Source organism: Elephantulus edwardii, unplaced genomic scaffold, assembly GCF_000299155.1.
Source record: "Elephantulus edwardii isolate Elephantulus edwardi_28Jun2011 unplaced genomic scaffold, EleEdw1.0 scaffold00087, whole genome shotgun sequence".
Taxonomy (NCBI): domain Eukaryota; kingdom Metazoa; phylum Chordata; class Mammalia; order Macroscelidea; family Macroscelididae; genus Elephantulus; species Elephantulus edwardii.
This window is the reverse complement of record NW_006399837.1, coordinates 10,966,599-10,982,070: the sequence shown is the minus strand read 5'-3', so window position 1 is coordinate 10,982,070 and position 15,472 is coordinate 10,966,599. Positions and strand designations below refer to the sequence as shown.

Below are 15,472 nucleotides of genomic sequence, written 5' to 3'. Positions count from 1 at the left end.
CAGGGTTCAATGCTACTGTTCATAGCATCACTATGAGTCATGGTCAACTCGATGGCACATAACAACAAAGGCACAGAATGATCCCTGATTTATACATCTTTACTCCTTGTTATGAATTGAATCGTGTCCCGAAAGCATTAGTGTTTAATGGTGTCATAGGGAAGGTGTCCTCCCTTGATAAGCTAAACAGTCATTAGAGGATTAAGTGGGTGGAATGCCACACAACTTCATGCCATCACAGGTCTAATATGATGTAAGGGTGCATCCCTAAGATACGGCCTCTCACACCCTTTGTCTCAAAAGAAACAAAAGGAGAGTGCATGCAAGCAGAGAGGGTACCTCAAAATCACCATGGCAGAAGCCCAGGAGGATAGTACGTCCTTTATAGACCCTGGTCGCCGTGCTGGTCCTTGGCACCTAGGAGTCTGCACTGATGCCACAACACCTAACAATAACAATAGCCTGTGATGAGAAGTGTCTCTGGTTGTTCTTCCTTCAAGATAAATGTCTTTCTTCTTCTGGCAGTGCATGCTGCATGCAGTACACGTCACCAACATCAAAATTCAAAGACATCGTCCTCAACCAGTGGATTGACACAGTGACTGTAGCAATGGGTCTGAGCATGTGACTGTATGACACAGGATAAAATACAGTTCAGAGCTCTTGTTCAAAGGGTCCCTATGAGTCGTACTCTACTTAATGGTACCTAACAGTGACAACATTAATTTCAATTCTTCAATGAAAAAATTAGAATTCTAGCATTTTCCTCTGTCCTCAGATGATATAAATGCAAAGTAAACTATTATAGAAATTCTCATTTTATGTCTTTATTCATAGGTCACTGTGAGAGAAAACATTCTCTAAAATGATTAATAAGAAAAAAGTATTTTACAATATATTTAAAGTATCTCAATTATAAGAAATAAAGGAAAAAAAAATTCAAAGACATCAGTTCTTCTTTGGTTTTCCTTACTCATTGTCAAGAAATGCCTGAAGAATCTCAGACATACAGATGCTGATAGAAGCAAAAACTGTCCTCCAGAACTGACATGGAGAGAAAAACTTTCCCCTGAAATTGGACTTCTAGCGTGAACTTAGGGAGCTTCACCAGCTGTTCTGTGGGAGAGAGATGGGCAGCCTCCTCCTGTGTGATTTACTGCCTCTCAATACCCAGTGGAGATTCAGCTATAAGCCAGTTCTGACACAACAGTACATAACAACAATCAGCAAGAGAATACATTTCTGTTTGTTAAAGCCCTGTATCTACAGCATAGATCTCTGTTGTAACCGCATTTGATAACTAAGAGACGAGGAGCTTGCTTCATTTGCTGTGTTAAAATCCATTTATCAGTTCATGGCTGACCAATAGGTGTTAACTAGCATGTCCCAGCAGTAATTCACAGATGTTTGCTCAGCCTTTTTATGTCAGTTACATATTTGCCCTATACTTACCCAGTTTTACCTCCTCAGCTTCCGTCCTACGGTCCAGCCATAGAAGAAATTCTCCGTGTTGAGGTTTTGGGGTTTGGGGTTTTGTTTTCAGCTGTGAGAGCTGAAGCATTTGGTGGCCTTTGCTACAGAATGTTTAAGATTACTTGCTCCTTAACGACCCCACCATTGCAGCTGAGGGAAGATCGACTTTGTCCTTTAGCGTGTCGTTTTCAAGTAACCATTAGTTTTGTCTTTAGAATGAGAGGCTTACAGTGACAGGCTCGAGTTCCTGTGCTTTTACCGTGTGATAATTCTCCACTGTCACGGTGAGTGTTCCGACCATCGGCACTGAGGGACCAGAGAAGACTGAGAAACGTGTGTGTGTGTCTTCGGAGAAATGATCAGCTGCATTGACGTCCTTGATTATTTTATCTCTCCTCCTGTGACAGATTAATCAACCATGGGCTGCTGCCAGACTTCGCCGGGGCGTTCCTGGCTTCTTCCCACAGTGATGCTCTGCTTATTTGGGTTTTTCTCAATGATGAGGCCCTCCGAGCCCTTCCTCGTGCCTTACCTGACAGGACCAGACAAGAACATGAGCCTTCCCGTGGTAAGTTAACAATCGTGCTCATCTGGGTTGTACATCGAGTGGAAACTCATGTCTAGAATCCTGTTAAGGAGCCCACTTGGTGTAGGACATTGTGTGATGCGCTGCTAACCCAAAGGTGGGCGGTTCAAGTCCATTAGCTACTCTTCAGGAGAAAGGTGGTGAATCTCGTTCCATCTACATTGACTGTGGCAGAGGGGTTGGGTTTGGGCTCAGGCAGTGGTTATTGGGGTAGGGAGGAAGTGGGGATTTTTACAATCCCAAGTAAGAACAAATGAACATTCATTCTTTCCATATATCTGCTATGTAAAAGTGTGGGAGAAATTTGTAGCAGCCTTCCAGCCCACAAAACAACACAATTTAGCTCTGTGAGGATGAGTTAACTCTTTACCACCATCCGTTGTGACTCTAGGACAGTAAATCTTCACATGAGGGACAGCTTCCTCCTCCCCGTAGGGAACAGCTGATGGGTTCTAAGTACCAGCCCAGTTTCTAGTCACTAGGCATCCTCCCTAGCAACCCATTAAATTAAGACCAAGAATGTAGGAAAATGGCAGATAGACTCAAGTACATTTTCACAAGATACCCTGCCAAATTAGACCCCTGCCTGTCACCTCCACGGTTTCTTGATTATCTGCAGACGTTAACGCCAATGTGAATTGGACACCAGGTAAGACCAGCAGGTTATTTCGAGACTGAAACATCTTTTTTTTTTTTTTTAAATATTTTAATTTGTTTATCTTTCGTTTCAATGAACATCTACAGAGATTTTGGAATTCCATTCATTCATTGTTGCACCCTTCTCCCCGCACACCCCAGCTCCCCCCTCGCCAACCCCCTCGTTTGGTTTGCTCCTCTCCTTGAAAAGCAAAAGAAAAACTCCCTCATTGGTACACAATCCCCCCCGCACTTCCCCCAATCCCACCCGCAACCCCAAATATAATCCACTCGGCAACCCTCATTGCGTCGTCCTCCTACGATAAACATAATTCCCTAAAATATAATCCTGGCGAGGTTCTGACTTTGAGGAAGAAGCTCACGTGAACACTCAGAGCCCCCAGCCCCTGAGGGGAGACTGTTACAGACCTGTTAACTTGAGCCCTCAGGCCTCTTCTCCCAGCCTCAATGGTTCATGTAGAACAAATTACATTTTGGCAACTTAAAAAAAAAAAAGATAATTGAGCAAAGTGCAATGGCTGCTCTTGCTTGTTTCTTTTTGTGGTGGGTATGTCACCTCTCTGGTATGTCATCTCCGGTTCCAGGTCTCCATTGTTTTCCTGTAGTGTCAGGAAGGCTTCAGAAGTCCCAAATTGGCCCCACTAGGTCCAGCAGTTTACAGGTCCCCTATTTGAGCCCACTAGATGCTCTGAGGATGAAAAATGAGGCAGTCCACTTCCATAATCTCAGAAACCCAATGTGGGAAGCTCTATTCTGTCCTGCAGGGTCCCTGTAAGCCAGACTCAGCTGGAAGACATCAAGTATATGGCACAAGAACAAGGTGCCCTGCAATCAGTGCGTCGTTTTTTTCTACAGGTGTTTCAGAAGCACCAGGTACATTCTGCTTCCTAGTGTCTGTCCTCACACTGCTCTGTTTAATCTTGCAGATCACTAATGAGATCTTTCCTGTGTGGACTTACTCCTACTTAGCCATGCTGTTCCCCGTGTTCGTCCTCACCGATTATGTCCGCTACAAGCCCGTCATCGTCTTACAAGGCATCAGCTTCATCGTCACCTGGCTGCTGCTGCTCTTTGGCCAAGGGGTGAGAACGATGCAGGTCGTAGAGTTCTTCTACGGGATGGTCACCGCCACCGAGGTGGCCTACTACGCCTACATCTACAGCGTGGTGAGCCCGGAGCACTATCAGAGAGTGAGCGGCTACTGCAGGAGCGTCACCCTGGTGGCCTACACAGCAGCCTCCGTGCTGGCGCAAGTCCTCGTCTCCCTGGCCGGCGTCTCCTACTTTCACCTCAACGTCATAACCATGGCTTCTGTCTCCCTGGCCTTCTTGGTCTCACTTTTTCTACCCATGCCCAAGAAGAGCATGTTTTTCCATGCAAAATCCAGCAAAGCAGCTCCTCAAAGTCCACCAGGAAACGTTGCTGGATCGGAGCAACCGCAGCAGCAGCAGCACCAGCCAGAGCTCTTCAGTGTTTCTGGAACTCTAGATGTTGACCAGTTGAGTAGCCCTAAGACCAAGAGAGTGGTTTGGAGAGTTTTCATGCAGTGGTTCCAAGATTTGAAGGAGTGCTACTCCTCAAAGCATCTTTTATACTGGTCTCTGTGGTGGGCATTTTCTACAGCCGGTTATAACCAAGTTTTGAACTATGTTCAAATCTTGTGGGATTACAAGGCACCGTCTCAAAGTTCTACCATATATAACGGAGCAGTAGAAGCCCTTTCAACATTTGGGGGTGAGTAGACAGAGTCTTCTCTTATGGATGTGTTAGGTTCTGAGCTACCCTCCCCCCAGAGTGAAGACACTCTATGGTAGAAAATGAGACTTGTTTGGAAATTAATCAGTGTGTTTCAGTACCATAAAGTTCTGATAAAAGTTAGCTAGAAACAAATGCCAAACTGTCTTCCACAGTGATTGTACCATTTTACAATTCCACCAACAGCGTATAAGAGTTCCCAACTTGCCATATCCTCCCCAGTATTTATTGCTTGCCCCTTTGCTAAACTTTGCCACTGCTACTGAGGTAAGATATTATCTCACTGTGGTTTTGATTTGCATCTCTCTTATTGCCAGTAATTTTGAACATTTTTTTCATGTGTCCGTTGGCCATCCCAATGCCTTCCTCTAGGAAAAGTCTTTCCATGTCTTTTGCCCATTTTGTAATTGGATTGTAATCAATCTTTTTTTCTTCTGGAGGCCCAGGAGTATTCTGTAAACTTTTGTTAGAAGACCCTTGTCTGAGATGGAATTTCCAAATGTTTGTTCCCAGTTGGTAGGTTTTCTCTCACCCTGTTGAAAAAAGTTTTTTATGAGCACAGAGAAATAATCTTTAGAAGATCCCATTCATCAATTTTATCCTCTGCAGATTGTACATTTCTGACTTTATTTTTAAGTCTCTTATACCATAGACTAGGCTTTCTAAACTTGATTCCAATTTGTTTCTGATAAACTTTATGGTTTTAGGCTTTACTCCCAGGTCTCTGATCCACCTTGAGTTGATTTTTGCTTATGGTGTGAGATGTGGATCCTGTTTCAGCTTTCTGTAGGTAGTAGTCCAGTTTTGCCAACACCATTTGTTGAAGAGGTTGTAAATTCCCCATGTGATAGGTTTTATTTCCTTGTCAAATATCAGTTTACCATAGATAGAGAGGTCCATTTCTGGGTAACGATAGGCAAGGTCCAAAGGTGTTTGGTTTTATGAAACATAAGGCATGGAAATGATTGTATGAAACACAATATGAATGAAGAATAGTGTGAAACACAATATATATAACTTTGTGAGCAAATCAGTATAAAATTTTTAAACAGTTAGTTAGAGTGAACTGTCATTACAAGGCCTAAGCTAGGATGCAGTCCCTGAGTAATGCGAATAGCTAGCTCCCTCTAATGGAAACTGACCGGTTGGAGACCCAAGTCCACCTAGAGGGACTATCTAGGCTGAGTTCTCCTGGGGAGTAAGCCTGAAGTCCAAGGGTCAGACCTTGGGCTCAACACTCCTCCTGACTCGAGACCAAGAATCAGAGGTCAGTTAGCTGGTGACAAGCCAGAGGCAGGATCACTGTCTTCCACAGTGATTGTACCATTTTACAATTCCATTAACAGCATAAAAGAATTTCCAACTTGTCATACCCTCTCCAATATTTATCGCTTGTCCCCGTTGATAAACTTTGCCAGTGCTACTGTGGTAAGATATTATCTCACTGTGGTTTTGATTTGCATCTTTCTTATTGCCAGTGATTTTGAGCATTTTTTTCATGTGTCTGTTGGCCATCCAACTGCCTTTGAAAACCAGAGATTTATCAAGCTTGTTACTTTCTGAATAAGATTACTTCCTATGCCCAGCTTCTCCATTGCCGTCCAAACGTCTACTAAAACTACATTAACTCCAGACTAGTTTCTTAAACTTCCACTCCATCTCCTTTTCATAATATGTTCCCTGTTCTTTTCTGTATAATTTCTTCTCTCTCTAAGCAGGAATGGCATCCACTTCCTAAACCATATGCCTCTGGAAACTCTATGAACTTTGAAAAAAATAACGATAGTTATAGAAAGGCTTCAGGACTTTTGTTCATGGGGTCGCTATGAGTCATGCCCAACTCAACAGCAATTAACAACATTATCTTTTCATTCAATCATCACTACTAAGAATGAAGACAATACCCCTTAAAGAGTAATCTTTGATTATGGTACTAGAATCCTTATCCCTCAATGGCGGCAGAGGACAGAGAATTATGGGATGGGAAAGGCAAGGTCTGGTGAGGTAGCGTGGTCTCAGTTGGGAGGGGTAGATCTCTGTGTTTTTGAGTTTTTGGGTTGTTTTTTTTTTAAATTTTATTATTTTTGTGTGAGTGTACCGTCAAATCAGATCTGACTGGTACAAGAGAAGCTTGTCCCTCCTTCTCCAGCAGAGCATCTGGTGGATTCACACCGTGTGCCTCTGGGATTGTAGTTGCAGCTCCTTGCCACTAGGCCACCAGAGCTCCTCTTGTTCTTGAGTTTTTATAGGTTTTTCTTGAGTCATCTGTTGAGTGTCTGTATAGTCCTTAATAGTTTCATATGGATTTCTAATGTTGCGTATTGTGCACTACAGGAAAGGCAGGGGGAAATACTACATAACTTGGGAGACTGGAGAATATTATGCTGAGTGAACTAACTCCATCTCATAAGGACATACTGAAAATACCATTATTGTAAAAGTAGAAGGATAACTACTAAAACATATATGGAGAGCTAAAGAGGGAAGGGGTGGGAGCAGAGGCAGGAGAATGGGTAGGGGCAAAATAACAGGTTTGCACAATTTGGTGGATGGAGGGAGCGGGTGGAGAAAATGGGAAAGGTCCAGCAGAGACCTGAAAAGACACAGTAATGGCAGGCATAGTCCAATGGTGATTAATTTTATAAAGCATGGGAATGATTGTGTGAAACACAATGTGAATGAAGAATAGTGTGAAACACAATATATATGAACTTTGTGAGCGAATCTGTATAAAACTTTTAAACCACTAGAGAGAATTGGCATTACAAGACCTAAGCTAGGATGCAGCCCCTGAGTAATGCAAATAGCTAACCCCCTCTAATGGAAACTGACCGGTTGGAGACCCAAGTCCACCTAGAGGCACTATCTAGGCTGAGTTCTCCTGAGGAGAATTTTGTAAGCAAACCAAAATAAACTAAAAAAATTAAGAAATAAAAGACAGGGAGACCCTGGAGAAGGTTCTTGAGCAATTGAAGGTTTCTAGCTTCCACTGAACAAGCAAATCAGTTTTGGAAGAAGTGTGTCTAGTGTCCTTAGAAGCAACAGTGGTATGACTCCATCTCCCAAACTTTAGGCATGTGATTGGGAGGTGTCAGTCATTGGGAAAGAACATGATGCTTGGAAAAGTATAGGGCTGGATGGACTGGCATGGGACAATAACAGTGGGTATAAGGTCCACAGGGATTGTGAGGTTGGCACAGGATGGGGCAAGGTTGCAATCTGTTGCGCCGAGGGTTTGCTACAAGTCGGAGTTGACTCAGTGGCTTCTAACAGCTTTGACCACTGACTTTACCTTTCAGTTTCCTCCTGGGCTTTTGGCTTTGGCCATCCCACCTCCCACCTACCCAGATGAGAAGCTATTGATGACTGGGTTTTTAGTAACAGGCTGAGGCACTTTCCCTTTTCCAGAATGTGTTTTGTAGAATTGAAAACACTTCCTCTCAAGAAGTGAGGTATGGGGAGGAGGAAAGAGGTGGCCTAATAAAAACAGCTGTGCTCTGAAGATAGACAGGGCAGAGCCCAGAGCCAGCTTTGAAGTTCCCCCAACAATGCACATGTATTTTCCTAACAAAACAATGCCGTCACATCAAATGAGACTTTGAAGATACTTATTTTGAAGTCAGGGTGTCCCACACCCACATGTTTATTGAACCTTTCAGATCCCATTGCGGAGCTCATTTTCTTCTCATTTCCTTTCCTGAAAAGTCCAGAGAGACTTCTAGAAACCTATTTTAGGGTGTGATGATGTTTAAAATAAATTCCTTTCTAAGTATTTGTTTCTGAGGAGGAAAGGGATGGGGAGACAACCTCATCAGAGAATGTGTCCTTGGAGAAAGTACAGAAAAGGTAAATGTGTCACAATAGTCATTGTGTAAAGGCCTTTTAAACACAGACTCTCTTTTATCCCTTTGTGATAACAAGAACCCTAATTAGTGTCTGAACTCTAATGTTTAGGGAGAACCAGACGAAGTGGGATTGGTTTGTTGGGCCCAGGTCTCACATTTATGGTGTTAGAGAAGAGAACAAATATATCTTGGAGAAACTGTAGCCATGGTGCTTTATGGAAGCAAGGATGGTCAAGCTTCCTCTCATATGTTCTGGGCTCATTGTTAAGAGGGACCCGTCCTTGGGAGACGTCACGCTCAGGAAGGTGGAGGATCAGTGAGCGAGGAAGATTCTCAACACGATGGTTTGCACAGTGACAGCAACAGGCTCAAGTACATCAGAGGAGGATGATACACAACAAGGCAGGTTCCAATTCGTTGTTCATGGGGATGCTGTCCGCTGTAGTCAACTCAATAGCAACCTCACAATTAGAAGAAGAAATCTGACAAGAATGCACTATTCACTTTACAGCACCTTGTAGGAACCTGACAGGAGGCGGTCTTTGTAATGCACGTTGTAGCCTGGAGAGCTGCTCAGGACTGCAAGCATCAGCTCTATGGCACTCAGGAAGGTAGAGAGAATTGGCGTCCTAGGCCAGGAAGCTCTCCACCTTTTCTAAGCTTGAGTTCCATCATCCCCACAGGGAAGGGAGAGAAAATGGTCCTCTGTTGGCCTTCCCCAATTTATGAGTCAAGGACACTCAAATTCAGAGGGGTTATTACACCTTTAACAGAAATGATGCATGCAAGTTTACAAACCTGAATCAAGTCCCTTTGCATTTAAAGGAAGGTCACAATAAGTCAGCGTTTTTTACTGTTGCCACGAAGCGACTCCCAGTTCACATCATGCAACGTTAGTATCCGCAGGAATAGAAGACGTGACGTGCCAATTCTTTTCTCCACAGGGGCCGTGGCAGCTTTTGCCGTGGGTCACGTGAACGTCAACTGGGACCTGCTGGGAGAGCTGGCTCTGGGGGTCTTCTCAGCTGCAGATGCGGGTTCTCTACTGCTCATGTACTTCACAGCCAGTATCTGGGTGTGCTATGCCGGCTTTCTGATATTCAAGTCAAGCTACATGCTTCTCATAACCATAGCTACGTAAGTTATTATCTTTTCTTCCAAATCAAACTGTCAAAAAAACCAAAAGAAAAAAAGAAGGGCTGTTGAAAAGAATGAGGGGAAATGAGGATCATTGGGAGGGAAAGGGAAGATGCTTGCTGTTGTGCTAATTGTAATCAATTGACTGTACTTCATTGTATCATCAAAGACAGTGTTTTGAGTTGTTGGTGCTAGGCACCGTCAAGGTGATTACAACTCATAGCAATATGAGTGTTTGTTGTTGTTATGTGCCGTCGAGTCGTTTCCGACTCATAGCGACCCTATGCACAACAGCTCTAAACCCTGCTCTATCCTGCGCCAACCGCACCGCCTCTGACACACCCATCCCGATTACCCCAGTCACTGAATCAATCCATCTCATAGAGGGTCTTCCCCTCCTGTGCTGTCCCTCCACCCTTCCAAGCATGATGTCCCTCTCTAAGGACCCGTCCCTCCTGGCAACATGTCCAAAGTATGTCAGATGAAGCCCCAGAATCCTTGCCTCCAAGGAGTAGCTTGGTTTAATCCTCTCCAAGATGAATCTGTTTGTTTTCCTAGCAGTCCATGGTACATTCAGTACCCTTCTCCAGCACCACAGCTCAAAAGCATCAACTCTCCTTCTGTCCTCCCTAGTCATCGTCCAACTCTCTGATGCATAACAAGTGATTGCAAATACCATGGCCTGTATCAGGCACACCTTAGTCTCCAGAGAAACACTGTTGCTCCTGAGTACCTTAGAGAGGTCCCTAACAGCAGACTTTCCCATCACGATATGCTTTTTGATTTCCTGACTGCTGGTGCCAAGAGTGTTGACTGTGGAGCCGAGCAAAGTGAAGCTGTGAACACTCTCAATCTCTTCGTCATCCATCCTGACACTGCCAATTGGTCCAGTGGCGAGAATCTTTGTCTTCTTGACATTGAGCATCAGTCTATACTGAAGGCTGCAGTCCTTGACCCTTCGCAGCAAGTGCATGAGGTCCTCCTCAGTTTCAGCAAGCAGGGTTTTGTCATCTGCATAACGGAGATTGTTAATAGATCTTCCACCAATCCTGACGCCATAATTCTCCAATTTACTATGAAGAATTTTACTCAAATCACAATAATAAGAAAAGAAAGCCTGGTGAGCTCTGGTGGCTTAGTTGCAAGAAGCTGCACTGTGATCTCAGAGGTGTAAAGTTTGAATCCACCAGATGCTCTGCTGGAGAAGGAGGGACAATCTCCTCCTGTACCAGTCAGATCCTATTTGATGGTACACACACACAAGAATAAAAATTTTTTTAAAAAATGCTAAAAAGAAAAGAAAACCCTAAACACATTTCACTCCCCCGTACCTTTCTTTCCTACTCTTATTTTCTCTGTGAGAAATGCTTTCAACAAGAAACTCAACAAAAACCTAAGCTGCTTCAGCAGAGCAAAGCCTTCTGATCAGTTTTAAAAAAAAATTATTCTTTTGTTTGTGTGTACTGTCAAATTGGATCTGACTGGTACAGGAGGAGATTGCACCTCCTTCTCCAGCACAGCATCTGGTGGATTTAAACCATGTACCTCTGGGATTGCAGTGCAGTTTCTTCCCACTAGGCCACCAGAGCTCCCAAGCAAAGCCTTCTGAATAATGTGGTTTGTGGCTTGGTATTTAAAAGCCCACAACTGTGTTGTTTTGAAAGCTCCCGTGTCAGCTTTCAGATTGCCCTCTTTTGTAAACTCTGCATTTGTCTTATGTCAGCTTTCAGATTGCCCTCAATCTCAGCGTGGAACGCTACGCCCTGGTGTTTGGGATCAACACCTTCGTGGCCTTGGGGATACAGACCCTAATGACCGTGATTGTGGTGGATGAGAGAGGCCTGAGGCTCCCGGTCAGCACACAGGTGAGTGTGGGTGTCTGTCCTCCCATGAGCAATCCAGGCAGACTTTGTTTCATTGCCGCTTCACAAATAGGACACACATTGAAGGCTTTGTGCAATTTTGTGTCAATCAAGTCTATCGGCAGCAGTTTTCCATTAGCCTGTGTTCACTGTGGTCTCCATGTCACAATACTTAAAGTTTTTCATAATGCAATTGCAGACAATAGACTGCAGTCTACGATAATACACACACAAAATAATATTTTTTAAAATTTTTTTAAAAATAGACTGCAGTCTATTGTAAATGTAACTTTTATATACACTGGGAAACAAGAAATATATTACTCTTTTTAAAAAAAAAATCACCTTAGTGGTATCAGGATCACCTGGACTGAGGCTGCAATGTCTTGACTGTATATAAGCATCAGATTTATTGAGTTGCATCAGTTTCATGTAGGTGTGTGGTAACCCTGTAGGACAGAGCAGACCACCTCTGCTTTTCTGAGGCTGAAATCATTACAGAGGCTGATCTCCAGCTCTCTTCTCCCACAGAGTGATGGGGGGGGGGGGTTTCGAATGCCAGCTTTTCTGTTAGCAGCCAAGCACTTCCTCAGAGTGTCATCAGGGATCCTGGTGACCTACTCTGTAGGCCTAGTCCCTCTGGCACTGTTAACCCAACGACCATGCCCCATAGCAGTTCAAATCCAGCAGTGGCTCCTGGGGAGAAAGGTGGCCAGTCCTTTCTGATGAAAAGTTGTGAGGACAAAATAGATTTATTTCCTCTCCCCCATCCTCCTTTCATAAATATTAAAACTAAGTTTCAAGTAGCTTCAGCACTTAGTTAAGACCATAAAAAAAAGAAATCACTTGTTGATGGAAGAGTCATCAACAACCTGCGTTATGCAGATGACACAACCCTGCTTGCTAAAACTGAGGAGGACCTGAAGCGCTTGCTGCAGAGGGTCAAGGACTGCAGCCTTCAATCCAGATTGAAGCTCAACATAAAGTAAACAAAGATTCTCACCACTGGGCCAATTGGCAGCATGAGCATGGATGGTTGAAAGATTGAGATGACAGTTTTAGTTCACTTGACTCCACAGTCAACACTCTTGGTACCAGCAGCCAGGAAATCAAGAGATGAATTGCATTGGGAAAGTCAGCTGTCAGGGACCTCTCCAGAGTACTGAAGAGCAACGATGTCAGGCTGGAGACTAAGGTGCTCCTGATCCAGGCTATAGTCTTTGCAATTATGTTCTATGCATCAGAGAGTTGGACAGTGAATAGGGATGAAAGAAAGAGAATTGATGCCTTTGAGCTGTGGTGCTGGAGAAGAGTATTGAATATACCATGAACTACTAGGAGAACAAACAGGTTTGTCCTGGAGAGGGTGAAGCCGGAGTGCTCCGTAGAGTCAAGGATTCTGAAGCTTCATCTGACATACTTTGGACAAGTTGCAAGGAAGGACCCAGTCCCTGGAGAGAGACATCACATTTGAGAGAAGGGCTCAGGAGAGGAAAACCTTCGATGAGATGGATCAATTCTGTGATTGGAGTGGTGGGAATGAGTGTGTGGGAGACAGTGAGGTTGGCACAGGACAGAGGAGGGTTTTGGTCTCTTGTACATAGGGTTGCTATGAGTCGCAAGCAACTTGATAACAACAACTTTCTAAAGTGAAATCTGAGTTTCCTGATGTATTATCCAGTCTGCAATTAATGCTGTGTATCTCAGAAAGTACTGACATCCTGCGATATGACAGGTAAAGTATACCAGTGTGGAATCAGCAAATTGTGGGTGTGTCACTTAATGTTTATTAAAAAAATCCTTTCCTTTTGGAAAATGCTAAATTGATAAACAATAGAATGGAGTCATGAAGCCCATGTCCCCATCACCCGCTTTAATGATTATGGATTTATTGTTTCATCTGATATCTCTACACTTTTCCTTCTTCCTGCTCTGAATTATTTTGACACATATCCAAAGATTTAACTATTATTGATGTCTCATTTTTTGGTTGATAAAATAATGAGACACACATTTTTCTCCCAAGAGAAATGCCAGGTAATTGAACACACCCTCCCTGACCTTTGAGGTGCTTAATGCATAATTCATCTCCACTTTTCCTAATTGAATCAATAAAATCCATTCACACTGGTCAACACTATTTGACTACTTTTACCTTCTCTAAAGACCTTTACATTAATCATCCCCAGATATTTCCTTTGCCTTTCCATAAATCCATTTTGTCTTAATTTGAAATGAATGCACTGCTATAACAGGATTATCCAAAGCAGAAGAATTTGAGATGACCATTACTCATCGATCTTTCTGTCCTCTTCTTTGACACTATTTTGTATAATCCGATTTAAATCTTTTCTTTCTTGGAAAATCAGTACACACTTTGACCTTTCTGGGGAGTCCACACACAGAAAAAGCTTTAATTTGACAGAAAGAGTCAAAATTTAGCTTTTCTTTGAGAATTTAAAATGTTTGAATCTTTTTTACCTCTTTCAATCAAGGAAAATCTAGAATTAGGACACTCCCTTAAAATATTTTTTTTTAATTTTCAATTATCTTTTTCTTGAAAGATTTTTAGATCAAAAGCCAAGAACCACACTGAGAAACATTTCTCAAAGTTTGTTGCATGCAGGGCTACTTAGCAAGGGGAACAGCACTGGGGTTTGGGCTTAGGGGGACTCATGGGATTCTAGCAAGTGTGTTGTAGGGGGTGTGAGATGAGTTTGATGTTGCAGTAGCTCATTGGTTCATAAAGTTTCTGGTCTTGGGAAAGGTCTTAATATGGGAATTTCTGAGTTCTGGTTTCAAAAGATATCCTGACATAGGATTTTCTGAATGAGCTTCAACCTCCATTTTTATTTTTAGCCTAATGTTTCTCTATTCTTCTCAGCTTATGTACTTAATGTTAAGGTAATTTTCAATTAAATTTTTATATAGTAAGTTATTATCCATTGCAGCACCTAGCAACAGGAGTGCCAATACCCAAACATACTCTCCAGCCACCATAATTAAGACAGCACAGATTTTGTTTGAAAAAGAGGTGAATGGGATATATCTGAGACCAAAATCGATCCATTTGAAAATAGATTTTTAAATCATTTGTTCTACTTCCCAGTAAAGTGATTAGTGCCTGTGGTCTTAAAAGTTTTCAAGCAGCCACCTAAGATACAACCAGTGGCCTCACCTCATCCAGAGTTACAAACAGAAGGAAATCAAAGTGTCAGAGAAGCAGCTGGTCTATAGGACTATTAGTGCACATGAGTCAGAATCATATCTACTCTGAGAGCAGAAGAACTAGATGGTGCCCAGCTACCACTGCCGACCATCAGATCAAAATCACAATAAATCCAGATTGTTGCTGTGCTCTGAGGTGCTGTCCAGTTGAGCACAACTCATAGCAACCCTGTGGACAGCAGTTCTGAACCTTGCCCTCTCCTGAGCCATCCTCACAACCTCTTACACCCTCAAGCCCACTGCTGCAGTCACTGTGCCAATCCACCTGGTTGAGGGTTTTCCTCTCTTTTCCATCCCTCCACCTCACCAAGCATGATATTCCTCTCCAAGGAATAATTTCTCCTAGCAACATGCCCAAAGTGTGTGCAACAAAACTTCATCCTCTGTTCCATGAAGGGACACTCTGGCCGCACCTTCTTCAAGGTATACCTCCTTGTTCTTTTGGGATATTCAGCACTCTTCTCCAACACCACAGCTCAAATGTATCAATTCTTTTTCTGTCTGTCATCCTTAGTCATTGCCCAGCTCTCAGATGCATAGCAAGTGATTAAAACCTTGGTTTGAGTCAGATGCACATTAGTCCTCAAACTGACATCATTGCCTCTCAGTAATTTGGAGTGGTCCCTGACTGCAGACTCTTACAGTGCAACATGTCTCCTGATTTACTGACTACCAATACCAAGTGTATTGGCGTTCTCAATCTTTGAGATTGACTATCGCAATCTTTTTTCTATTTTGATGTTGCCTATTGGTCCTGTTGTGAGAATTTGTGTGGATCCAGTTAGAATGGGAGAAAAGCACGATCCAGTTAGAATGGGAGAAAAGCACAGAACAGAACTCAAATTCTTTTTTTTTTTTTTTATTTTGTGTGCGTGTACCGTCAAATCAGATCTGACTGGTACAGGAGGATATTGCACCTCCTTCTCCGG

At 43.1% G+C, this 15,472-nt stretch overlaps 1 protein-coding gene across 1 annotated transcript in view; it reads left to right on the top strand.

The window, feature by feature from the left end:
* Positions 1-1,891: 1,891 nt before the first annotated feature.
* The window catches only part of LOC102844770 (thiamine transporter 2-like), a 24,986-nt gene continuing 11,405 nt past the window's right edge, over positions 1,892-15,472 (top strand). The window contains exons 1-4 of the mRNA XM_006890324.1: positions 1,892-2,041; positions 3,643-4,450; positions 9,261-9,453; positions 11,177-11,318. Of these exons, the coding sequence (XP_006890386.1) occupies positions 1,892-2,041; positions 3,643-4,450; positions 9,261-9,453; positions 11,177-11,318 (1,293 nt within the window). The remainder of the gene's footprint in view (positions 2,042-3,642; positions 4,451-9,260; positions 9,454-11,176; positions 11,319-15,472) is intronic.